Genomic DNA, 27271 nt, shown 5'->3' on the forward strand with positions numbered 1-27271 from the left:
ATGTGGGGAAAAAGTGGCAATGGGGCCACCCCACCTCCATAACACCACCCAAATAGGAAGTATGCAAATACCCTCCAAACCGACAGTTGGGCGACTATGGAAATATGGGGCTCAAATGCAAGGTATTTGGGAGTAGACCACGAATCTGATGTCAACATTCGGGACCAACTGTCTGGTGGGTGGAGGTGGAGGGTATATAAGATTCGGCCCGACCGAACTTAGCACGATTTTACTTGTTGTGACTAAAATGCATTTTTGATTTTGACTTTGAAACCACAGTTTTAAACTCATATTCTACTCACAGTGTGGATCACCTAAATGAGTACATCATATGTGTAAAGAAAATTTCTTTGCCTGAAAAATCCACACACAAGCGCACGAGCGCATGCAAAGGTCGGCCATGCTCGCGCCATATGGTGACACCAAACGCACAGGAAGGGGGTCTTTTTTTCACAGTTTTAATGGAACAAAACAAATATACACAGGAAAAACAAAACTATTTTTAACTTGAGTATTTCTTGAAAATGTTCATTGCTTGTGGAAGCATTAGCACAACAAGCAACCATCAGTTGGAATTCTTCTTTGGAACACAAAGAATAGCCCATCTTTGTTCTGTTTGTAATTTGAAAAAATTTTCCGCGTTTGCTACAACTTTTGAGAATTAAAAAAAAAACATTGCAAATGTCTTCATTTGGAGTTCGCGGTATGAGCCAACAATTTGGCATACGGATTTGTTGTTGTCGCGTGTGCACCTGTATAAATTTTGGATTTGTCACCTCCAAGGCGGGAATATTGAAAATGCTTCAATTGGGTTTAGCGACTTTGTGTGAGGGCTTACTCATCAGATATGGCATGCCCGCCGCAGATACCATTGGTCAGCCTTTAATGGGATTTTTGACTACAACTTCATATTGTTTTACCACGGTGGCAATATTACTGGCCTGTTATTGCTTTTCGGAAAAATCTTTTGGTCTTATACGACAATCGTTATTTGTAAGTTGAAAGGTATTGAATAAAGCATCCATAGTGTAAAATTGAGGAAAAAAAACGAGCTAAGTTCGGCCGGGCCGAATTTTGGGAACCCATCACCATGGATTCTGCTAAAAATGTATACAAAAAAAATTTACTTGAAGGTCATAATTTTATTCTAAATACCAAACTTCTGTAAAACCAGCAGAAATTAAAGCTTCTTGGAACCGAACAAGGAAGATTGAGAGACCGGTTTACATGGTAGCTATATCAGGTTATAGACTGATCCTGATCGTATTTGGCACAGTTGTTGGAAGTCGTAACAGAACATCGCTTGCTAAATTTCAACCAAATCGGACACAAATTGTGGCTTGTAAGGGCTCAAGAAGTCAATTCGGAACATCGGATTATTTGGGAGCAAATCAGGTTATAGACCGATTTGGACCCTACTGGGCACAGTTGTTGTAAGTGAAAAAGGAACACCACTTGCAAAATTTCAGCAAAATCAGACAAAAATTTGTCAAGTCAAAAAGGAACACCACTTGCAAAATCGGACAAAAATTTCGGCTTTGAGGGACTTGAGAAGTTAATTCGGGAGATCGGTTTACATGGGAGCTATATCCAAATCTGAATCGGTATGGTCCATTTGTAATTCCCAATGACCTGCATGAATAGAGACAGTGAGACAGACGGATGGACGGACGGACGGACGGACGGACATGGCTAGATCGACTCAGAACGTCGAGACGATCAAGAATACATATACTTCATGGGGTCTCTTAAAAAGGTTGATATGAAGTTATATCATAAATTGTTGTTGTTGTTCACCGATAGTGGCAATATTGGTATCAAATGAAAAATAATTGAAAGTAGATTACGAAACTTATATAAAAAATTAAGGCCAAATCCCAGGGGGTCGTTATTTGATTGTTAGTTTGTTTGCCTGTTCAGTATAGACTCAAAAATGGCTGAACCTATTTTCATGAAATTTTCACAGATGGTAGAGTTTGGGCCCCCTGTAAAAAAATATAGAGTACTACATTTGTTGATATCTGAAGGGGAAGCGGACCCTCCCCCATACCCAAATTTTCAAAAACGCCAGATCTCACCGATTTAAGCGAAATTTTGTATGGCACCTTATGGCACTCCAACAACACGAAATTGGTATAAAATGTTTGGGTCTAATAACCAGGGGGGGGGGAGGCCCCATCTCAAAACCCACCCGGACGGACATCTTTACCGATTGGGACAATATTGGTATCAAATGAAAAGTATTTAAGAGTAGAGTACGAACTTGCCATACAAATATCGCCCAAAGTGTTCGATGGGGTTCCCTGCCATCAAAAAAAACCCCCCAACAGAAGTCTTTCACCGGTTTGAACAATATGGGTATCAAAAGAAAAGGGATTTAAAAGTTGAGTACAAATCTGACATAAAAATGTATTCCTTGGTGTCCGAGGAGTCTCCCCACCCCTCACAAAACCCCCCGAAGGGCATATATACCAATTGGGACAATATGGATATGAAATGAAAGGTATTTAAGAGTAAAGTAGGAACTTGGTATGCAAATTGCCCATAAAAAAAACACCCAACAGGACTCATTTACCGCTTTGGGCAATATGGGTATAAAATGAAAGGTATTTGAAAGTAGGGTACATATATCACATAATAATTTATTTCTTCGTGTCTGAGGGGCCTCCCAACCACCAAAAACCCCCCCGTACCAAAATGTACTTCGTATACAAATTTCGCCCAGAGTGTTCGGGGGGCTCCCGAACAGGTATCTTTTGCTGTTTTTGGCAATATGGGTATCGAATGAAAGGTAGGGAGAGCGAACCTCTCCTCCCAATAAAAACAACACCAAACTGTCATGTAGGACGACCGAGAACATATTGTACTCAAGCGAAAGGATGTGTCAAAGTGCAATACCCCTCCCCCTATCCTACCAAAAAAAAAAGGAATTTAAAATAATATTTGAAGGCCGATCAGGACGGAACAAGACAGTTATAAAAGGTCTTTGGCAGAAGAGTACACTTTTTACCCTCAAATTGGGATAGACACAGGAGGACCTAAGGATTTTAAAAAATTTGGAATCTTAAGTGATCGCTTTGATATATATTTGGCAAAGGGCCCCTTATTTTCAAAAACTTCGGGGATCTCGGGGATGGGTGGGGCAACTTAAAATTTAGGTTGTTTATAACTCAAGAGCAGAAATTTGATATCCTTATTAAGGGTGGGATACTTGTGGGGAGTGGTCCAGAAGGAGCAATAGGCTATATAATTTTTTGATATCTCAAGGGGGGCGGGCCAACCCCCCTCCACCCCCCCCCCCCCCACCCCTTACCCGAAAAGTACCACCCAAAAATAAAAGGGGACCGATCGAGACAATATGGGACTCAAATGAAAAGCATTCGGGAGTAGAAAACTAATTTGATATGAAAGTTAGGGTCCATGTACCTAGGGGACTGCCCCAACCCCAAAACCCTTTCAAATAGGCATATTGGACGATTATGACAATATGGGACTCGAATGAAAGGTATTCTGGAGTAGATTACGAATATGGCCAGGATAGAGGAATAGGCTACATAATTTGTCGATATTGGAAGGGGGCGGACCCTCTCCTGTTACACCAAAAATACCTCCCAAAATCAAGGTTGACCGTTCGGAACAATATGGGTATCAAATGAAAGGTATTGGAGAGTAGAATACGAATATGGTATTATTGGTCCAAGGAACCCAGGGGCCACTTCAACCCCAAACAAACACATGGGACGTACATATCAATATGGGACTCAAATGAAAGGTATTCGGGAGAAGATTATGAAAATGACATGCAAAATTATGTCTAAGTATTTGCGGGTCGCCCCACCCCCAAAAGGCCCTCATATGTGGAATTTTACTCGATCATAGCTATATAAGAATCAAATGAATGGTATATGGGAGTTTATTACGAATTTGAAATTAAACTTTGTGTCCAAGAATCTAGGTGGCGCTTTACCTCCAAAAATCGCGTCCAATATATTATTTGACCATGTTAAAACAATGGGGGATCAAATGATAGATATTTCTGAGTAGTGAGTGTCATTCAAATGTGTACTCAAGTGGTAGATAAGATGTGGCGCACAACCCTAGTAGACGCCCTCCACCAAACGGCTGTATACACCAATCATGACAATGTGGGGTTAATTATTCTTTATTCTGCTTATATATCTAGCGGACCCCTCACCCCAAAACAGTCGATCAAACATAATGACCTAATAGGACACTGTGTGATTTAATTAATGTGTGGGGACACAAATAAACGACATGCTGCTGGGTAAATTGGTTCTTTATCACAGAAAAAAGACTAAATGATGACATTTAATAGGTAGTCATATGGTCATTTATAGGCAACTGTTATAGGCGTTAAGCCACGCCAAGCGAATAGCACTAACATTTAAGTAAGCGCCATCTACTGGTTGTTTTCAATTGTATTTAGTTGATCCAACTGCCATCAGTAGATGGCGCTAATTTAGAGAAGCCAACATGAACAGAAAGAGGGCAGAGTGGTCAAAATTGATCATACAGCATTTATTTTTGTTATGACAACCACTCGGTCCTTTGAATAAAGGAAACTAAAATATAGGAATTTCGTTAAAATATAGGAATCAATTGTTTGCGGTATTATTTGATTAACTTTCCTCCTCCCTCCCCCTTACCATAATTTTAAAAAACACCAGATCTCGGAGATGGTTAAGGCGATTTAAGCGAAATTTTTTTTGCACTCTTACAGTAACCTAAAAAGCAAAATTTGGTATAAACATCTGGGGTGAGGTACCTAGGAGGGCCGCCCACCCCCAAAACGCGCCAAACGGATTTATAGACCAATCACTACAATATGGGTATCAAATAAGAGGTATTTGAGAGTAGAAAACGAATCTGATATCCAATAGTGGGACTAAGTAGGCCACCCCACCCCCCAAAAAAAACCCTCAAATCGGACATATTTACCGACCATGGCAGTATGGATCTTAAGTGAAAGGTCCTTGGGAGTAGAGCACGAAATTGACTTTCACTTTTGGGACCAAGTCTCTCCACCACACCCCCAAACAGGACTTCTACTTACTTGGGATTTAAATAAGAGGTATTTGAAAACATTTTCAACTGAAATTAAGCAGAAATGGCAGGTGTGCCACAAGGCTCTGTCCTATCCCCTTCCCTTTTTCTTATTTTCATTGACGATCTATTGGATCAAACTTCGAATCCAGTCTACTCATTTGCCGATGACAGTAGTCTGTGTCATTCATATTCATTCGACCATACGCCCAGTCCTCAAGAAATCGTGGACAGAAGGCGCATTATGGATGAGACGCTTTCCCAGGATTTATTGGCCATTTCCGAGTGGGGTAGAATGAACAGAGTAGACTTTAACGCTCAGAAGACACAGTGATGTTTTTTGCCTCACAAACGATTCACTGATCCACTTCAATCGTCGATATCTATCGACGGTATAGATATTGAGCAGTCAGATGCATGAAGATACAATGTGATGTCCGTTGGTCAAAACACGTATTCGAAGTGTCGAAAGAAGCATTCAAGTGTTTGGGCTTTCTTAAGCGGTGCAAGAAATATTTCACCTCTTCTGACCTTCTCCATATCTATACTACCAACATGAGGCCGAGGATGGAATATAACTCTGATATATGGGCAGGAGCTCCAAAAACATCCTTGGAACTACTTGACCGGGTTCAACGCAGAGCAATGGTGTTGATTGGTGACAGTAGGGTATCCAACTCTATTGATTCCCTTGAACATCGTCGGAATGTGGGTAGCGTTGTATTGCTGTATCGTTATTTTCATGGCGTGTGTTCCAGGGATATTCGACTTCTTATCCCTGACATTAGGATGTTCACCAGGAATACAAGACTTGCCAGGAACTCACACCCGTTTGTAATCGATCGGACCATACATTACCGAGAATATGCATTTTTCGCCCAAACCATTCGCATGTGACATCGACTTCCAGCTAATGTCTTTCCCATCTACATTGACGTTCAGAAATTTAAGACTAATATCAATAAACACTACTCCCTCTTTCCCCCCTCCAACCCTTAACTTTCCTAATTGCCAACGCAAAGTACTGCATATTTAGGGGACATCCCCTTGTAATCGATTGGCCAGTCGACCCGACCATGCATTACCGAGAAAATTAATTTTTCGCTCGAATCATTCGTATGTGGCATCGACTTCCAGCTAAGGTCTTTCCCACCTACATTGATGTTCGGAAATTGAGGACTAATATCAATAAACACTACTCCCTCTTTCCTCCCTCCAACCCTTAACTTTCCTAATTGCCAACGCAATGCACTGCATATATGGGGGACATCCCCTGAGTGTTCCAATTCCCACAGAGCTAGGATTGATGCCGACGTGCAAGATGTATGTCCCGATTGTAACCAGGGACCGCACGATACACGTCACCTGTTTAACTGCTCGGCCAGACCCACTCGACTCAAATCCCTGTGGACGCACCCCATCTTAGTCGCAGAGTTCCTGGGTCTTGACACTCACCAGAATCTAGCAGACGAAAGATAGAACACAATAAACTGCTACAACAACAACAACAACATCCCCTGAGTGTTGGTTACGTGAAAAACGATCCATATAGGCTCAACATGGGCCCAACCGATTTTCTTGAAATTTTCACAGATGATGCCTAACGATCCCGTGGTAAAAATAGAGTACTAATTTTTTTATATCTGAAGGGGGGGACAGTCCCTCCCCCTTACCATGATTTTCAGAAACTCCAGATCACGAAGTTGGTAACCAAGTTTCGGAAGGGGTACCTAGGGGGACCGCCCCACCCCCAAAACCTAACAAATATACATATAGACCAATCACGACAATATGGCATTCAAATGAAAGGTATTTAAGATTAGAAAACGTATCTGATGCCCAATTGTCGAACCAGGTGTTTGGGGGACCACCACACCACCACCAAAGCACCTCTTTACCGATCATGGCAATATGGGGCTTAAATGAAAGGTATTTGAGTGTAGAATACAAATCTGTTATCTAAATGTGGGACCAAGTGCTAGGGGGACCGCCCTCCCCAAAAACATCCCCACAAGAAGACAAATTTACTATCATAGCAATATGGAGCTCAAATGAAAGGTCTTTGGGAGGACAGCATGAATCTGCAGCGCCAAATCGTTTAAGGCGCTAGGCCCCGACGTAATCTCAACACTATTTTTTTTCACCGGATTTTGTTGATATGTGGTTTATTTATATGTACCTGAGGTGGTGGGTATTCAAAGTTTGGTCCGGCCTTAATGCCAATGCCATACTTTTTCCGGAATATACAAAAATATGGTTTTTATACCCACAAACGAATAAATGTCTTGTAACTAAATTGTCTTACCTTAAACGAATAGCCGCCTTATGATTAATTTGTTCTCCTTTCTTCTCTACTTTCTTTCTCCTTACAATTTTAACACTTTTTCATTTCAATTTTCAGGAAACACTATTCAATGGCATTGCTTGCAGCATGTATTTCAGTGCTTCTAGTTATATGGGATTTGCTTGTGTGGTATGGTTGCATCCACAATTTCTAATCAAACCAGGATTTTGGGCATATCCAGCAATGACTGCAGCCTATGTAAGTATAACATGGAAAAAAATTAAAAAAAAAAACTTATACTAATGAAAAGAAAAATATTTGCAGTATATAGGATATGCCGCTGGGTTATTGCATGGAATCGATGCCTATTTAGCCTTCAAACATTACAAAGGCTATCGATAATATGCAAAATTGAGAAAAGGAAGAGCAGGTGGAAACGTAGAAGAAGATGAATTCTACTTATATACATAGATGAACATACAATTTAATACTCTTTTTTATGTATAAAAACAAATACATATATTTATAAGTTAGCAATAAGTAAAATTTAAACAAAGTCTATGTACGTATATATAAGAGTTTGCATTAGTTTCGTTTATAAGTTAAAAACCTAATCTAAGGCCACTGGTTAGTAGTTAAATCTAGGGGTGGTATAAGACTAATATAAACCACCCACAACAACACTGAGAAAGTATAAGACTGTGAAACATCAACTAAACATTAAAAGATTTCAATTCTTGGAGATTTAAAAAAAATTAAGGATAGTTTTTTTATACTGGGAGATGTAAAAAAGCCAATGCCTTATAGGCGCACCTTTTAGCATTTTTTTTTGGGTAGGCGGCAAGTTTTGTAAGAGATTTTTGTTTGAGTTTGTGCTGTTGCAGTTCCAAAGATTCAACTTAATCCACTTTTAGATTGGCCTTGTATTTTCTATAAAGGAAAGAAATTGAGTTTATAAAAATTCTTATATTGTATGTTGTAAGAGAGATAAGTACTTACTTGATATTCTTATACGCTTGGCTAGATTCATAATCGCCCTTCATTAAGGCTATGCGCACCCATCTTGGCCTTTCGTGTATGGCCTTGTGTATCACAAATTTTAGGCCCAATAACAAATGTTCAAACAGCACAAATGAGAGATTTGGTATGGAGGAGAAGTGCTGGGCCACAAATGCTCTGCAAGAAAAAAGGAAAGAAATGTTAAGTGGCTTTAATACAGTTAAAGTTAAATTAAACTTCCAGGCCTGGCGTCTTCTCTACATATAAGCATAAGCATAGAAAGGCGTGGTTAGCCCACACCCCAGAAAAGTTTTCCCCCTCCCGCCAGAATTTTGAAAATTTTATTGTTTTTGGCAATTTGCTAATTTTATTGATATCCAATGAGGGGTGCCTGATGATCATTTTGACCATGGCGAAATATGTTGTTGTAACTTCCACTTGAAGGTGGCGATCCTCTTTCCGGTCCTAAGGACCGATCGCCACAAAAACAAGGTGGTCATTGGTTATTTTAAGGCGCCAATAACTCGCCTTGTCATATCGAGCATCATAGGCACTCAGTATTTGTGCAAGAGCCGGTGCCACCCGACCTCTCACTAAGACCCTCCACTCGATACCGCTGATTGTCCGCGACTGTAGTTACAGCTACTCCGTATGGAGCATTCCACTATCCGCAAGCTGTAGACACGCCAGGTACCTCACTGCTAAGCTTTTCGTGACAGCAATGAACACCACACAAATCGAAACTCAATGTTCCAGCTTTTGTGCCAGGATGGCGAAACATTGCCACCCTCGCCTGATTATGGAAACATGGTCTGTTCCCTATAATCGTAGGGCTTCAAATATCGAATAATTTCATAGTCCCTGATGATTGCAATCCACATGTTATGATCGCATTTTATGAGACAAAATTTGCGCCCAAAGCATAGTCCCTGATGGTTGCAAGGCAGAGGTTATGATCGCATTTTATGAGTCAAAATTTCCCGACCAAAGCAGTGAGATTAGCAGAAGAACGTGAGGTACATCGCCAAAGCAATGAAATTAGCAAAAGAACGTGATGAATTTTGCCGAATATACAAGCTAGTCCGGAGGCCACCGTAGCGCAGAGGTTAGCATATCCGCCTATGACGCTGAACGCCTGGGTTCGAATCCTGGCGAGACCATCAAACAAAAATTTTTCAGCGATGGTTTTCCCCTCCTAATGCTGGCAACATTTGTGAGGTACTATGCCATGTAAAACTTCTCCCCAAAGAGGTGTCACAATGCGGCATGCCGTTCGGACTCGGCTATAAAAAGAAGGCCCATTTTCTTTAAGCTTCGAATCCTGGCGAGACCATCAAACAAAAATTTTTCAGCGGTGGTTTTCCCCTCCTAATGCTGGCAACATTTGTGAGGTACTAAGCCATGTAAAACTTCTCTACAAAGAGGTATCGCAATGCGGCATGCCGTTCGGACTCGGCCTTAAAAAGGAGAGTCCCCTTATCATTGAGCTTAAACTAGAATCGGACTGCACTCATTGCTATTTTTGTCCCTGTTCCTTATTGGAATGTTCATGGGCAAAATTTGCATTTACACAAGCTAGTCCGGGATCAGAAATACACCGAATACATGGTTGGAGCACCTTGGGAACTGCAACACAGACTTGAGTTCTAATAAACGGTGGTCAACAATGAAGTCTCTTAACAACCCCGCCAAGTAATACAAGTCAAGTCGCAACAGCATTCAATCAACAATCAATCCAATCCCAAGGCAGCCGGTTGTACGTACCCTATTGACCCGATGAAGTCCTTCATCGGCAAGGGCTGCCACTGCCAACAACGGAAAACATACACCATATCCTAAATAATAAGCAAGCCATTTCAGCAGACAACTTGTCGGGACAAGACGAAAAGAAGCATTCTATATAAGGGAAGGAAGCTTCAAGACGAAGCCGAACTGCAGCTTTTCGGACTCGAATATGCTGCAGAGATCATGAGAACAGCCAAGCCATCAACGACTCTCGGCCCTGATGGAATATTAATGCTGGTGCTCAAGCATACAGTTGAGATGGGAATAAAATACCTAACGGATAACCTCAGTTTGTCCATATCCACCCTAAATCATGGTTCGTTTAGTTCCAATTCTCAAGCCAGGTAAATCCGCGCACCAGGGAGAGTCGTATATGCCAATGATCCCACCTATAAGCCATTAAGAAGCTTGAAGCACTGTTTCTGTCTGACTTCAATTCATCCCTTTTCCCAGCTTCAACACGAATTTCGTAAGATGTACAGCATAACATCAACACTCACCACAATTACGACATGCATAAGTCGCAGTCTGAATGGAATGAGATCCCATGAGCGAACAATCCTCCAAATACATTTGATCACACCAAACTTTTTAAATATGTCATCGAGTCAGGTCTGCCGAACTCAAAGAAGAGGTGGATTGTTGTTGTTTTTTTAGGAGTGTGTAGTGTTCTATCTTTCGTCTGCTTGATTCTATTGAGTATCCAGATTCCGAAACTCTGCGATTAAGATGGAGTGCGTCCACAGGGATCTGGGTCTGAGTCGAGTGGGTCTGGCTGGGCAGTTAAAGAAGTGACGTGTGTAGTGTGGTCCCTGGCCAGAGCTACTCTGGTTTGCGGGAGAAGATCAATTTCTTCAGGTGCAATGGGAAGCGTTCGTTCTCCAAGGACTACAATCACTTGGTAGCTATTTACCGCATCAGCTACCGTGTCTGCATGAATGTTGTCTAGACCTGCTTGAGATGTCTTTTGATCAAGAGGTACTCTCTTTTAGCACTGTACCTCACGGGTCTGAGTGGAGTGGGTCTGGCTGGGCAGTTAAAGGAGTGACGTGTGTAGTGTGATCCCTGGCCAGAGCTACTCCGGTTTGCTGGAGAAGATCAATTTCTTCAGGTGCAATGGGAAGCGTTCGTTCTCCAAGGACTACAATCACCCGGTAGCTATTTAGCCGTGTCTGCATGAATGTTGTCTAGACCTGCTTAAGATGCCTTTTGATCAAGAGGTACTCTCTTTTAGCACTGTACCTCACGCTCTAGATTATGTAGATCTACCTTAAGACTTCTGGGCGGTCGATACACAAGATCATGATTTGGATGTTGTCTGCGGTAACAGCCCAAAAGGTATTTGCTTAGACAGCATGTAGTTATGTCTTCGCACTGGTGGGATCTTTGTCTTTTGAAGGAGGTGGTTTACATGAGAACTGAGGAGACAGTCCGTCCCAGTTCGGAGGGCGGCATTCTGGCAGATCTGAATATTATTCCACCGCGTGTCACAAAGCTGACGAGACCACACTGGCGCTGCATAACTTACCACAGACCGGGTAATTGCTTTGTATGTGGTCAACAAGGTTTCTTTGTCTGCACCCCAAGTGCTGCCGGCAAGTGACTTGCGGACCTTGTTTCTACTTTTGACTTTATCGCAAATTGTAGTGGCATATGGGGAGAATGTGTATCCCAGTTCGTGATCATCTGTTGCTGTTGTTTTGTTAGCCATGTACGCCTGAAAGTATGCAAAATTGATTCAGTCCATTATAATTCTCACCCGTCTACCCTTTGCAGTCATAGCTCCAGGAATCTGGGCGCTTAAATTCGAGCGGTCCATAGGGATTCTGCAGTAAGATTAGTTGGTTTCCCCTGCCTTGTAAATAGGTAACTGTTTTCATGGGATCCTGTATATCATGTAGGGTAGATATTAGGGATGGTATCGTAATCCGATGTCTCTGGGCCTTATTTCGAAGAATAGGCTTGAATGTCGCTGAAAGCATACCCACAGATTCCCTGCCGTTCCACCATACCCACAGATTCCCTCCCGTCCCACTGGATTTTGTCCGGGACCCTATCAGGCATAGCTGCTGCTAAACCGAAGAGGAACATATCTCCTCCTACAGTAAATGTAAATTTGCCCATGAACATTCCATAAAGGAACTGAGTGCTGTCCGATTAAATTTTAAGCTCAATGATAAGGGACCTTCTTTTTATAGCCAAGTCCGAACGGCGCACCGCAGAGCGGCATCTTTTTTGGGAGGAATTGTTACATGGCAAAATAACTCACAAATGTCGCCAGTATTAGGAGGGGATAACCACCACTGAAAAATTTTCTTATATTTTTAGCAGGATTCGAACCCAGGCGTTCAGCGTCATAGATGGATATGCTACCCTCTACACTACGGTGGCCTCCTCCTACAGTAGTCACCATAATTTGTCAAAAATGTCCAGCGGCAATAAGTGTTCTATTACTTCTTCTTCGTGCTCCATTTCGAGCTTCTCGTTATGACGATGACGGGATGACTATGGTGCTCATAGCCATCCCGTGCCAGAATCATCCTTTGGATCTGACTATGCATTGAACTGTAGGAAAATTTTTGATGCGCCGTCCACAGATCGAAACAACATACAACATTATAGGGCTGACAACTGCAGTATACCACTTACGCATGTCACGAGCTTTAAGCCCCAACTTTTGTCAAGGGAATTTTCCAGGTATTTTGCATTTTTAGTAATTTGAGCACCTTGTATCTCTTGCAAAGCCAAGTTACTCTCTTGCAAATATCATTCCCTTTGTATAGATAAAAACTTCTACAACACGTACCTCACATTTGGCAGCATATACAGCAGACCACAATTACTTAGGATGGCCATCACAGATAGTAACTCGAAAGCTGATTGCCAGGCACCGATATTTTTTGTGCGACGTGCAAAGGGACGTTTGAAAATATTGCATAGCTTAAGTAAAAAAAAAAGTTCTCCTTTAAAAATCTGCTCATAGTTATCCCCACCAGAGCTTACCTTAAACAAATCAATGTGCATGGCAAACATGTTATTTATCAAAGCACCAAAGGCGGCAAACGGAGCCACCGCTGCAAATAGCACAATAAAGCCAAACTGTATGCACATTTGCAAATAATCCTCATAGGTTGATTGATACTGATCCAAGCCAGCCTCAAAGAAACATTGCTCGTAACGGGTAACATCATTGACCAAAGATAGTTTCTCAGAATCCAATTCCTTGTGCATGTATTTAACATACTTCTGTTTAAGGACAGCCAGCAAAGGAATGCCCACTTCTTGGGCAATGCAGACAATCTGATAGGGAAAAAGAAAAATGAGTTACCAAGCCACTTTAATCTGAAGATAAGTAAAACCTGAAATATCAGCAACTGCATCATCAGCTGATAATTCAATTGCTTCAGATCCTGCAGCACAAAGGCAATGTAGAATAGCGAAAAGAAATTATTCACTATCTCAAATATCATCAATTTATTGACCCGATGTCTTTCATACTGCAAACGGGTGCGGTGATTCTCCAATTGGGTAAGGAATGTTGCCAGTTTTTCATAGGCCCATGAAAATATGGCTATGAGTATGGATTGTACTATAACAGGGATATACAAAAGCCAAGAATCGGGACCAAAGTCTGCCAAAACCTCGGCCTCAATTTGAAACTGGTATAAGGCGAAATAGGCTGCAGCTACCACACATAGTAAGACCACAGGATAAGAGATGCAATACATTTGCATGTATGTGTAACGCATAGGATACTCGAGAGTCATTTTTCCAGTAACAGGATCGATTTTCTCTTTGCCTTGGTAGTTTGTGCGAGGTTTGTCCAGACTGGACATTTCTATGGTACCCCAACGATAAGCCAAACCGGCACAGCGGCGTTTCCATAACTCAAGGAAGATCTTAAAAGGTAACAGAATTCAAATTAATTATGGGTACTTTTCCCAAGGTGAGTTTCACTTACCGTAGACCACAGCACATAGAAACCTATAACCACGGACAGATTAATGCTCCACAAATATTGACAAACACCAAAGATTGTGGGATATACCAGGGCCTTGGTATAAAATTCTATAAAAGCAAAATATAGGCCTATGCTTGCACCAAAATAATTGCGTATATGTTCTATAGGCAAGGAACGACGACGCCAGTTGAAGGAGAATGCCTCCAAATATTCCTAAAAGAGAGTAAATATTAAAAATTTAGTAAAACGTTTTCGCCCCCCCAAGGCAACTCTCAATTACTTACTATGTCATGCAAGGGAAACAATTCCTCCACAATGCCATTCCTTATATAGGACAATAGCTGAGGTTTCACCACATCCTTTATTAGCACTGGCGCCTCACAGAACCGCACTATGTCATCTTCTGTCATGCCGGGCAGCAAGAAATCCGATATTGAGTTATAATTAAATTTTTGCATACTCCCCGTTGTTGTCATCTTGGTGAGTTCAGCTTCGTCGGCCAAACGCAGCAGAGTATCAGTTGAGGCAGTTAGGTAAAGGTATTTCTCCTCCTTACTAATCCATTCTAGTGTGGTCTTTATATTGAATTGTTGTATGATTTTTTGTACATCTTCACAGTGGGTTAGCTTGGCTCGTTCCCCAAAGGTCAGCACCACATAAGTCTACAAAAAGAAAGTTAGAAAAACATTGATGATATCGAATTGAAAAGAAAGAAAGGAAGCTTTAATGATCAGATTCTCCTCCAAAAAGGCATTTCAGACCTCTACAGTAGTTTAGAATGACCAGAGGGCTAATTGACATAGAAAGAGTTGCTGAGCAGTGACCCATTAAGTGCTTGACTGACTCCAACTACCCCTTATCACCACAAAAGCTGGCCCGTTAGGTGATCATCATCACGCATATGTTCTCATTTCACTCTGTCTATATCGGACGTTGCAATGACTAGAGCTTTACAATCCCATGGCAGCCGGTTGTACGTACCGGATTGACCCGTGGAGATCCTTCATCGACAAGGGCTGCCGCCTCAGTGTACAACACACTGCTACAACAACAACTAGTGCTGTAGAGGTGGGGGATTGGCCTTCGTTATACACCCATTCCGTGCAGTATAGACTTAGGCCCAGGCTGGCGCTACTGGCCCTTACATAAAATATATGAGAAGAGCTGTCAAGTCTGGTACTGCCGAGATAGAGCTATACAACACATACCGCCGGTTGGTTGATTTGTCCCAATTAATGGCCAAGTTTACAGGCCCGACATAAGGGGGCCACTGTCTGGCTATCATCGTCTATTGAAGGCGATCACGGTGTTACACGCAAACCAGGGCGACAAAAAGCCCCAATGTCATGGCAGCCGGTTGTACGTACCGGATTGACCCTATGGAGTTCTTCATCGGCAAGGGCTGCCGTCTCAGTGTTTAAAACACTGCTACAACAACAGCAACAACAACAACAAAAAGCCCCAATGTCATGGCAGCCGGTTGTACCTACCTACGGATACCTTCATCGGCAAGGTCTGCCGCCTCAGTGTACAAGACACTGTTACAACAACAACCAAAAACCCCACGTAGACGTAGAGCATGAGGTTTAGCTGAGATCAAAAGGCCTATCAAGCGGGTATTGGCAACATTCATGCAGACACGGCTGCAGATGCGCTAAATAGCTACAGGGAGAATGTAGTCCTTGGAGAACAACCGTCTCCCATTGCACCTGAAGAAATTGGATCTCCCCCGGCAAACCAGAGTAGTACTGGCTCAATTGCGATCCGGCAGAAGCAGCCGCCTTAACTCCTACAAAACAAGGAATGATGCCGACGTGCTCGATGTGTTTCCCGGTGACCAGGGACCACACGACACCACCTGTTTAACTGCCCAGCCAGACCTACTCGACTCAGACCAGATGCCTCTGTACGCACCCCATCTTAGCCGCAGAGCTCCTCAATCTCGACACTAAACAGAAAGCAGACGAAAGATAGAACACAATAAACTGCAACAACAACCAACCAATCCAACCAATCCAACCAGCCGGTTGTACATACCGCATGGGCCTCATGAAATCCTTCATGGGCAAGGGCTGCCGTCTTAGTGTGCAACACTCTGCTACAACAACATCCAAAAGCCTCCTAAGTCCATGGCAGCCGGTTGTACATACCGGAATGACCCGATGGAGTCCTTCATCGGCAAGGACTGCCGCCTCAGTGTACAACACACACATGTTGTATTTGGAGAACGACCGCCATCCGCACCCAAAGAAATGACCCTCCTCCGGCAAACCATAGTAGTTTTGGCTCAATTACAGTCCGGCGGATGCAGCCGCCTCAACTCTTGCAGAGCCAGAACTGATGCCGAAATGCAGAATGTGTATCTCGATTGTGACCTGAAATCACACGACACACGTCACTTATTTAACTGCCCAGCCAGATCCATTCGGTTAAGAACCAGATCCCTCTGTACGCACAACCCATTTTAGTCGCAGAGTTCCTGGATCTGGAGACTCCACAGAATCAAGCAGACAAAAGATAGAACACAAAACAACTGCTGCAACAACAGCGAGAAACTCAGCTGAAAGCTGCCGGGCGAGTGCACGGATTGCGGATAAATGGATGATTTGTGTACGGAGTAGCTGCAACTGCAGTCGCGGTGATCTCAGTGAGAGGCCGGGCGGCACCGGCTCTTGCATAAATACTAAGTGCCTATGATGCTCAATACGACAAGGTGAGTTTTTGGCGCCTTTTAATAACCAATGACCCACTGTTCCCGCAGCGATGGGTCCTATGGACCGGGACAAGCTTGTTCGCTTATATGAGCTTGACGAGGATCGCCACATCCACATGAAAATGGATCGCCACATCCACAACAACAAAATTCTCTTTTGTGAATCCTTGACTTTTTGGTCCTTTTCCAAAAATTTCCCACGGTGCCATTAGAATATGTGTTGGTGACATCAGTTTCGCTTACTTATTGCAGGGAATTGCAATAAATGTAGCATTAGTCAGATCAACAACAATACATCGATGGTGATTTGCCATTTACCCTTACTGGCGAAATGAGTTTCTAAATTAGACAGATTTTATGTCTAATAATAAAATTAAATTTCTATTGCAAGCTATAAAGATAAGAAAGTCATGACTCAGATTTCGTTTAAGACAAATATAATTCAGCCACATATGCTCAGCAAGTGGTTATTGCAACAAAGCCAAAAATACCATAGTGGTAATGGAATTATGCCAGCTACAGGGAAAAATTTAGCGGGTGTCCACCTTGTGTCATAAGTGAGCCAGCTTTCAAATTACACACCAATAGGATACAATCCCATGGCAGCCGGTTGTATGTACCGGATTGACCCGATGAATTCCTTCATCGGCAAGGGCTGCCGCCTCAGTGTACCACACACTGCTACTACAACAACAACAAGTAAATCCTATGGCAGTCGTTTGCACGTACCGGATTGACCCGATAGATTCCTTCATCGGCACAGGCCACCGCCTCAGTGTACCATATAACCAATGCTCCAGTCTGTGTGGTGTTCACAGCTAAGCTTTTCGTGACAGCAATGAACACCACATAGATCGAACCCCGATGCTTCAGTCTGTGGGGTGCTCACAGCTATCCCGTACCGGGGATATTTGTCTTCTGATTGAGGTGATGGAGATAGCCGACATGAGAACTGCAAAAACACGTTGTCGCATTTCGTAAAGCAGTACAATCGAAAGTCTTGTGCGCATCACATTTCATGGCATTCTCCCCTAGGTAGCGACCAGCGTGACATGGTTTTGGCAGAACAGATTGAAGGCTCCACGTTTTGCACGGTGAATGGGGATGCCCCCACTAGGATTACGCGGAGATCCAGCAGCTCGCCAGATTTTTCCATTGCATCCCCTAATCTCCTGAGTGACGTATCCTGGCAAGCCGTCATCTCTTTGGGGTCAGACCACCTCCCCATAATTCTCACCATCACCGACCACCCGACTTCATAACCTCAATCGTTTATCAATCATAAGAAGGGCGATTGGGCTGGCTTCAGAGAGTATATCAAACGCCGCATCAGTGAACAGCCACCCCCTCGGATGTGCTAGTTGCCGAGAGGAAATTCCGGGACATCAATAATGCAGCAGCTGCTCGCTTTATACCAACCGGTCGAATAGCCCAAGTGCGGCCCAATTTCCCGGCGCAAGCAGGTGGTACTCGCAGACGGCGCAAGCAGGTGGTACTCGCGTGATGGGATTCGTGCTATGGACCCCGCTAACCCCAGAATCAGTGAGCTGAATCTGGAAATAAACAGGGTAGTCAACGAACCTAGGCGGAATTTGTGGCTGAAACACTTGGAGCAATGTAACTTAGGCACCGGTTTAGGCAAGCTGTGGTCTACTGTTATATCACTCTCAAAACCCGTTTGACGGGATAACAGGGCCTCTGTCACTTTTGGCCATGTAACCGTGACTGATCCCAAGAGATGCGCCAGGTTGTTCAACCGTCAATTCATTGTGCATCCCGACAGTGACAAGGCAAGGAGGAGAGCCATTCGCCAAATTCGTGGTCTCCGAGCCGATGGACAGCCATTACAATTTACCGTGGACGAAGTTACGAATGTCATCCGTGGCGCCAAATCATCCAAGGCGTTGGCCCCGACGGAATCTCTACATTGATGTGGAAGAATATGGATTTACCTGGAGTTGAGTACCTTACTACTGGCCCCAAACTGCCTTTGAACACTCTTACAGTTCCCGATGTCTGGAAGATGAGCAGAGTAATCCTGCTACTGAAGACTGGAAAGGACCCGAGTTTGGGGGAGTCGTACAGATCGATTTCCCTTCTCTCACCAGTAGCAAAGACGCTTGAGGCATTACTCCTCTCGAGCCTCGTAGGAGAATTTCCATTCGCCTAGCATCAACATGGATTTCGAAGACTGCATAGCACAACAACTGCTTTGCATGCAATGTGATCCTGGTGGCACTGGACCTATCGAAGGCATTCGATACAGTCATCCATGCCAAATTATTTGAGGACATCGCCAACACATCCCTCCAGCCAGGCCTGAAACACTGGGTCGCGAATTATCTGTGTGGTCGCCATTCATTTGTGGAATTTAGGGATAAGAAGTCGAATTACCCTAGAGTGAAGCAGGGAGTTACCCAAGGTGGGGTGATATCTCCGATAAACCTCTACCGATCCTCCATTCCACTCCCTCCAGATGGCATAGAGATCGTATCATATGCGGACGATTGTACGATCATGGCATCAGGCCCCCACCCATTGTTGACATCTGCGATAGGTTGAACGTCTACCTCAACGAACTTGCCTTATATTTGGCTGCAAGAAATCTGAAGATATCTGCCACCAAATCTTCAGCCACATTGTTCACTACAAATACGCGTGAGGTGAATACCGAGCTGACTGTGATGATCGATGGAGAAATGTTTCCAACCATTAAGTGTCCCAAAATAATTGGCGTTACATTTGACAGCTCTGACACATTCGCCCTACATGCCATAGCAATTTGCGATAAAGTGAAAAGTAGAAACATGGTCCTCAAGTCACTTGCCGGCAGCACTTGGGGCGCAGACAAAGAAACCTTGTTGCCCAAGTGCAAAGCAATTGACTGGTCTGTGGTAAGTTATGCACCGTCAGTGTGGTCTCGTCAGCTTTGAAATACACGGTGGAATTATATTCAGATCTGTCAGAATGCCGCCCTCCGAACTGCGACGGGCTGTCTCCTCAGTTCTCATGTGGATCACCTCCATCAGGAGACAAAGATCCTACCAGTGCGAAGACATAACTTCATGCAGCTCAACTCAGCGACCATTCAAATCATCATCTTGAGGATAGATAGCCACCGCCCAGAAGCCTTAAGGTAGATCTTCATGATCTAGAGCGTGAGGTTCAGCGCTACCTCTATATCAAGCGGCATATCAAGCAGGTCTAGACAACATTCATGCAGACACGGTAGCAGATGCGGTAAATAACTACCGTGTGAATGTAGTCCTTAGAGAACCGCCTCCCATTGCACCTGAAGAAATTGACCTCCCCCAGCACACCAGAGCCGTTCTGGCTCAATTACGTTCCGGCAGATGCAGACGTCTCAACGCCTACAGAGCAAGTAGTGATGCCGACGTGCAAGATGTATGTGCCGATTGTAACCAGGGACCACACGATACACGTCAACTGTTTAAGTGCCCAGCAAGACCCACTCGACTTTGGTTAAGATCCCTGTGGACGCACCCCATCTTAGTCGCAGAGTTCCTGGATATTAACACTCAACAGAATCAAGCAGGCGAAAGATAGAACACAACAAACTGCTACAACAAAAACAACATCGGAGGTCTTGATCTTATTTCACTTCGTTCCGTTGAACTGACAAGTCCACAATGACTTTGCATAGTTTAGCACTGGCCCTTTGCCATTTTTATAGTCAACAGAGGTTCTTTGCCATTTTTATAGTCAACAGAGGTTCTTTGCATGTACCCCAATTCCTGGTGACAAGCGGCTAAGAGACCTTTTGTTTACTTTTGAATTTGTCAGAAATTTTTGATAAAGCCAGTAGTAAAAACAAAGTACCTTAGGCCGCTTGTCAGCAGGAATTGGCGGAGGACTTGCATGGTGAACGCAAACCATCCCAATTGGTGTTGTCAATGGGTGCAAGGCTTGCACATTTTTATTGAGCAAGAATTCCCTATCGCACTCATGGCAAGTTGGATAAACAACCATATATCGTTCAAATGATGCACATACATATGCAAAGCAACAATTATCAAAAGCAAAATTCCAAAAATTTTGTTTTATGGACAAATTGGCCTTCAATTTGTTTGCTCTGCACCGTACAGTCCCCACACAATTAAAACAGCTGGTCTGGTAGATACGTATACGAATGTTGTTGTTGTTATTGTAGCAATGAGTTGTACACTGAATCGGCAGCCCTTGCCGATGAAGGACTTCATAGGGTCAATCTGGTACGTACAACTTTGGTTATGGTTTTTCCTACACAGAATTCCTGGGATACACTACAATTTCTACACTTCTCCATCTTACCTTATGATTTCCAGTCTCATCGCTGCTACTTCCTTTGTTGGCACTCAGTTTTATGCTTCTTTGCCTGCGAAACAATTGATTTTGTATGATATTCTGTGGCCGTTTACCCAGCAGACTGTGGCCTGTGTGTATGACCAAAGGGAAGGAATTACATAAAATTTATAGAAAGTTTGAAAATTTTATTATGTTGGCATGATGCACATTCTTATGCGAATTTCATATTCTTACCTGTTTCATTAGCAGCAGCAGCCATCTCGTCTACAATTCTGACACATTTAATTTACTCTGGCCTGTCGACAAAATATCAAAATTTTGGCTGCCTGATTGCTCTAATATTTTTTTTAATTTTTGGCACTCTTCCTCACGTCTTTTCAACTCTTCTGCCAACACGCCTTTGGGATTGACTTTAGCTGTTTTGTTATTAATTCTGTTTTTCTTTTTTTGTCAGCGTTCATGTAAAACAAAAGCAAAAGATTTGCCAAAAATGAGTAAGAATAAGAATTGTACACTTATGATGAAGAGGTTTATTAACTTAGTAAGGTGGGGGGGGGGGGTGGTGGGTCGGCAAAAATAACAAAGCAAAATAAAGAAGAACCGGTCAAAAGCAGCTGACAAATACTGCCGGCTGTGCAAAGAGCTGAGTTGCCATGCTTTGCGGAAAATAAATAGAAAAATAAATTTGCCATTTTTAGTTATGTTAAGTAATTTGAATTAAGCTATAGGAATAAAAAAAAATCTTATAAAACTTACAAATCACAAAAAAGTTATAGTTTATCAATTAAACTATTACTATTATATTATAAAAAAATTGGTAAAATATTTTCTCGGCAATATCTAAGAAAATAGGGTAACTCTATAGTTCCACTCTATGTAACATCGACTAGTACAGGGCTGTATTCAAATGTCAGTCAAAAAAAGAAAAACAACCCTGTATAAAATAGGAAAAAACGGAAGTAGCAATTTAAAAGCAAAATTAACAAATTTATAGCCTGTTTTTGGATGTCGAACATGGGGAAACAATTAAAGGTGGTCTCTGTTGTACAACAACCATATCATATGGTGCAATCCGCCATCTTGCCACCAAAGTGATCGGTGTTTTGCCAACACACACAAAGAAATTTGTGTGCGTACATGAGCAGAGAATATGCGAGAAAGAAGATAACAGCAAAGCGAATGCAAAATCTAACATCTTAATACCGTCAAACCCGACCGGCTGTTAAATCTGCCTTGGATGAATCCAGACGAACAAACGCTAGAAATCTACTCTTTTTTCGGGTGGTGTAAATCGAGTTCAATTTTTCGCCTGCACATGCGTAAGTCAATGTTTTCATTTTTACATCCTTACCAAGTTGGGATTATCACAGGGGTTTTTTTTTCGATATCTCCTAATCTACTCCTACTGCCCAGACGATACGGGATACCTAGGAGCACCACACAGGCTTAAACTTTGAGTTCCGACTTGTGTGGTGTCCATCGTTATCACGGGAAGCTTAGCTGAAAGCTACCGGGACGCGTCCACAGGTTGCGGATGGTGGAAAGCTCTATTTTTACGCGGAGTAGCTGCAAATGCGGCCGCGGGCAGTCAGCGATTTTCGAGAGGAGAGTCTCAGTGAGGAGTCAGACACTGGCTCTTAATTAAATACCGAGTGCCAATGATTATCGAGATGACAAGACGAGTTATTGGCGCCTTCAAATAGCCAATGGCCAACATCAGCGTCTGTTCCCAGGTTAGGTGCGGCTGGAGGCGAGCATCGGATCTTGGAGCAAGCGGCTCGCCACAACGAGGGATACATGTGCAATCCCACAAAACCCATGCGGTTGGGGCGCTGGGCCTGTAACCGGCCCCCGAAAACTATGAGAACTACTATGGGAAACAAAGGAATAGTAAAAACGCACCCCTCAAACGTTGATGACCCACGCAAACGAAAAAAGCAACCATGATTTGCGGATCTGCAAATGAAATGTCCGCAGTCTTTATAGAAAAGGTGCACTATACGCCCTGGCGGATGTATTAGAGAAGTACAAGGCAGATATTACCGTCTTACAGGAAGTGCAATGGACTGGGAATGGCGTCACTACAACACCAAACGGTGACGAACTATACTATAGCTGCCATAACGCGAGGCATGAATTTGGCAGTGGATTTGTGGTTAGTCTGGGACGGAAACACCTTGTCTCCAGCTTTACTCCGGTGGATGAGAGGCTAGCCACAATCCACATAAAAGCCAAATTTTTCAACACCAGCCTTATTTGTGCCCATGCCCCGACGGAAGACAAAGACGAGCAGACCAAGGATATTTTCTACTAGCGCCTTGAGAGAGAGGGAATATGACCGCTGCCCCGCCCATGATATTAAAATCGTTCTGGGAGATTTTAATGCGAAGATAGGGAAGGAAGACATTTTTGTTCCAACAGTCGGAAAGTTCAGCCTCTACGAGATAACGTCCATAGTGCAACTATGTTGTGATCTTCTTTATATCGCAAAATATTGCGATATATTTATTAAAAACAAAAGAAATCATCCATTGGGATTTAATTTTATGGCGGGTGAGGAGGAGCCCAACAATCTTCGAGGCCAACAGGCTGGAACTTTGAGCCCCAAACTGTGTAGTGTGAGCTACCGGGTGCGTCCACAGGTAGCGGATAGTGGAGTGCTACGGAGTAGCTGCAATTACAGTCGCGGGCTATCAGCGGTATCGAGGGTAGAGTCTCCTTGAGAAGCCGGACGGCTCCGGCTCTTGCATAAATACTGCGTGCCAATGATACTCGATATGGCAAGACGAGTTTTTGGCGCTGCGGCGATCCCTGAACGAGCTGGCTTATCTATGGATCTTGACGAAGATGACCACCTCTACATACAGACATTTGGCTACAACAACAACCTTCCGGCACAAAAGAAACAATTTTTTTAACTTTTGGAGCTCCTAGAAACTCTAATTTGCAGAAGTACGCTAAAGAGAGATATCCGTAAGTTGTTATAGACAACCTTTTTTGGCCCGGCTGAACTGTATTTTACGGGGTAGTTCGCAAAAAAAATCTAATTTTTTGCATACCCCCTAATTTTGACCCAAGGAATCCGAATATGAAGTCCGTTTTTGTGGCTCGGGCCCGTGCACCCCCCTAGGGGCCAAAACCTCTCCCCCCTCTTAGTAGTCCAACCTAGGCAATATGGGTATCAAATGAAAGGTATTGATTAGTAGATTACGAATATGGAAACAAAGGTCCAAAACTTTGACCCGGGAGGGACCTACGGGGTCTTGAGAATTTTGAACCCTATTTGGAAAATTTACGAAATTGTTATTGTTATTAGGGGGTTAGAGCGTCCCCTGGGTTAAGTACCCAGGGGACGCTCCAACCCCAAAACTTCTTTAAACTGACATATTTAAGTTCATGACAATATGGGGCTCAAATGAAAGGTATTGAGTTGTAGATCACCAATCTTATAAAGGGTGATTTTTTTGAGGTTAGGATTTTCATGCATTAGTATTTGACAGATCACGTGGGATTTCAGACATGGTGTCAAAGAGAAAGATGCTCAGTATGCTTTGACATTTCATCATGAATAGACTTACTAACGAGCAACGCTTGCAAATCATTGAATTTTATTACCAAAATCAGTGTTCGGTTCGAAATGTGTTCATTCAACGTAACGTTGCGTCCAACAGCATCTTTGAAAAAATACGGTCCAATGATTCCACCAGCGTACAAACCACACCAAACTGTGCATTTTTCGGGATGCATGGGCAGTTCTTGAACGGCTTCTGGTTGCTCTTCACTCCAAATGCGGCAATTTTGCTTATTTACGTAGCCATTCAACCAGAAATGAGCCTCATCGCTGAACAAAATTTGTCAAAATTTGAACACATTTCGAACCGAACACTGATTTTGGTAATAAAATTCAATGATTTGCAAGCGTTGCTCGTTAGTAAGTCTATTCATGATGAAATGTCAAAGCATACTGAGCATCTTTCTCTTTGACACCATGTCTGAAATCCCACGTGATCTGTCAAATACTAATGCATGAAAATCCTAACCTCAAAAAAATCACCCTTTATATAACAAGTAAAATCGTGCTAAGTTCGGTCGGGCCGAATCTTTTATACCATCCACCATAGATCGCATATGTCGAGTTCTTTTTCCGATATCTCTTTTTAGGCAAACAAAGGATAAGAGAAAAGAATTGCTATGCTATTGGAGCTCTATAGAGTTTTTGTCTGATTCGGACCATAATTGAATTGAATGTTGGAGACCATAGCAAAAGTCATTGTGGAAAATTTCAGCCAATTCGAGTAAGAATTGCGCCTTTTTGGGCTCAAGAAGTAAAATAGAGAGATCGATTTATAGGGGAGCTGTATGAGGCTATAAATAATTGGCGCGTATGTTGAAGGTCATGGGGGAAGCCGTTGTACAAAATTTCAGCCAAATCGGATAATAATTGCGACCTCTAGAGGCTCATTAAGTCAAGATGCCAGATCGGATTATATGACAGTTATATCAGATTATGAACCAATTAAAACCATATTTGGCACAGTTGTTGGAAGTCATAACAAAAAATTTCTTGCAAAATTTCAGCCAAATCGGAAAGGAACTGCGCCCTCTAGAGGCTCAAGAAATCAAGATCCCAGATCGATTCATATGACAGCTATTGGATTGCCCAAAATGTAATTGTCGGTAATATAGTAGTAATATAGTCGGCGTTGACAAATTTTTTCAACGGCTTGTGACTCTGTAATTGCATTCTTTCTTCTGTCAGTTATCAGCTGTTACTTTTAGCTTGCTTTAGAAAAAAAGTGCGCGAAATTTTGTTTACATTTGTTTGTTTGGCGTCAATTTTAATATGGGTACCACATGTATTGAAAGAAATTCATTTAACAAACCGAATCAACGCTTGTGATATGCACCTTTGACGCAATGAATTCGATCCGTTTTTAAAACGAATCATAACTGGAGATGAAAAATGGATTGTTTACAACAACGTTAGTCGAAAACGATCATGGTCCAAGCATGGTGAACCAGCTCAAACCACTTCAAAGGCTGATATCCACCAAAAGAAGGTTATGCTGTCTGTTTGGTGTGATTGGAAGGGTGTGGTATATTTTGAGCTGCTTCCAAGGAACCAAACGATTTATTCGGATGTTTACTAACAACAATTGGAAAAATTGAATACAGCCATCAAGGAGAAGCGACCAGAATTGGCCAATCGTAAAGGTGTCATATTCCACCAGGACAACGCTAGACCGCACACATCTTTGGTCACTCGCCAAAAACTGAGTGAGCTTGGCTGGGAACTTTTGATGCATCCACCATATAGCCCTGACCTTGCACCATCAGACTACCATTTATTTCGATCTTTGCAGAACTCCTTAAATGGTAAAACTTTCGGCAATGATGAGGCTATAAAATCGCACTTGGTTCATTTTTTTGCAGATAAAGGTCAGAAGTTCTATGAGCTTGGAATACTAAATTTGCCAAAAAGATGGCAAAAGGTTATCGAACAAAATGGCAATTATATATTTAATTAAAGTTGGTTCTAAGTTTTATTAAAAATGCATTTACTTTCTTTTAAAAAATCCGCAATTACTTTTTAGGCAACCCAATATATCAGGTTATGGACTGATTTCAACCATTCTTAGCGCAGTTGTTGGAAGTCATAACAAAACCCTCATGCAAAATGTCAGCTAAATCGGATAGGAATTGCGCCCTCTAGAGGCTCAAGAAGTCAAGATTCCAGATCGGTTACTATGGCAGCTATATCAGGTTATGGACAGCAGTTGTTGAAAGTGATACCCAAACATCAAGTGAAAAATTAAAGCCAAATCCAAAAATTGCGCCCTCTAGAGGCTAAAGAAGTCAAGACCCAAGATCGGTTTATATGGCAGCTATATCAAAACATGGACCGATTTGGCCCCTTTACAATCCCAACTGCCCTACACTAATAAAAAGTATTTGTGCAAAATTTCAAGCGGCTAGCTTTACTCCTTCGAAAGTTTTATTTACAAGCAGCATACACCGACATAGACCTAACTTAACATGTGGTATGTCATAAAAAATCAAACTAATTCAATAAAAAATAGTCAACATTTCTTAAAATCACGCTATGAATATTCTTGAGGCAAAACAAAAGCATAATTTCCATTTGCATGAACATTTATAA

At 42.6% G+C, this 27271-nt stretch overlaps 2 protein-coding genes and 1 long non-coding RNA gene across 3 annotated transcripts; 2 read left to right on the forward strand and 1 right to left on the reverse strand.

Annotated features, from left to right (window-relative positions):
* The first annotated feature begins 669 nt into the window (after positions 1–669).
* Positions 670–7750, forward strand: LOC106090376 (protein singles bar). The gene is made up of 3 exons (XM_013256542.2): positions 670–993; positions 7466–7606; positions 7673–7750. The coding sequence occupies exons 1-3, from the start codon at positions 682–684 to the stop codon at positions 7748–7750; spliced, it is 531 nt and encodes a 176-aa protein (XP_013111996.1). The 5' UTR covers positions 670–681.
* A 139-nt stretch (positions 7751–7889) lies between these two features.
* LOC106090375 (anoctamin-8) lies at positions 7890–21644 on the reverse strand. The gene is made up of 9 exons (XM_013256541.2): positions 21346–21644; positions 21118–21239; positions 14378–14755; positions 14094–14306; positions 13492–14031; positions 13136–13432; positions 12939–13072; positions 8348–8524; positions 7890–8278 (listed from the first exon to the last, which is right to left on the reverse strand). Exons 1-9 carry the CDS (start codon positions 21368–21370, stop codon positions 8248–8250), a joined length of 1917 nt encoding a protein of 638 aa, XP_013111995.1. The 5' UTR covers positions 21371–21644; the 3' UTR covers positions 7890–8247.
* A 399-nt stretch (positions 21645–22043) lies between these two features.
* Positions 22044–26990, forward strand: LOC131996861 (uncharacterized). The gene is made up of 2 exons (XR_009398048.1): positions 22044–22430; positions 26706–26990. It is a non-coding gene; the product is annotated as an uncharacterized LOC131996861 (long non-coding RNA).
* The last annotated feature ends 281 nt before the right edge of the window (positions 26991–27271 follow it).

The sequence above is a fragment of the Stomoxys calcitrans genome, chromosome 4 (assembly GCF_963082655.1).
Source record: "Stomoxys calcitrans chromosome 4, idStoCalc2.1, whole genome shotgun sequence".
NCBI classification, from domain to species: domain Eukaryota; kingdom Metazoa; phylum Arthropoda; class Insecta; order Diptera; family Muscidae; genus Stomoxys; species Stomoxys calcitrans.

Coding starts and splice junctions, on each gene's coding strand:
- LOC106090376 (XM_013256542.2), top strand. CDS start 682: ATGTCTTCATTTGGAGTTCGCGGTATGAGCCAACAATTTGGCATACGG. Junction 994..7,465: donor TTATACGACAATCGTTATTT/GTAAGTTGAAAG, acceptor TTCAATTTTCAG/GAAACACTATTCAATGGCAT. Junction 7,607..7,672: donor CAGCAATGACTGCAGCCTAT/GTAAGTATAACA, acceptor AAATATTTGCAG/TATATAGGATATGCCGCTGG.
- LOC106090375 (XM_013256541.2), bottom strand. CDS start 21,370: ATGGCTGCTGCTGCTAATGAAACAG. Junction 14,307..14,377: donor TGTTTCCCTTGCATGACATA/GTAAGTAATTGA, acceptor ACTCTCTTTTAG/GAATATTTGGAGGCATTCTC. Junction 14,032..14,093: donor TCTATGTGCTGTGGTCTACG/GTAAGTGAAACT, acceptor TTACCTTTTAAG/ATCTTCCTTGAGTTATGGAA.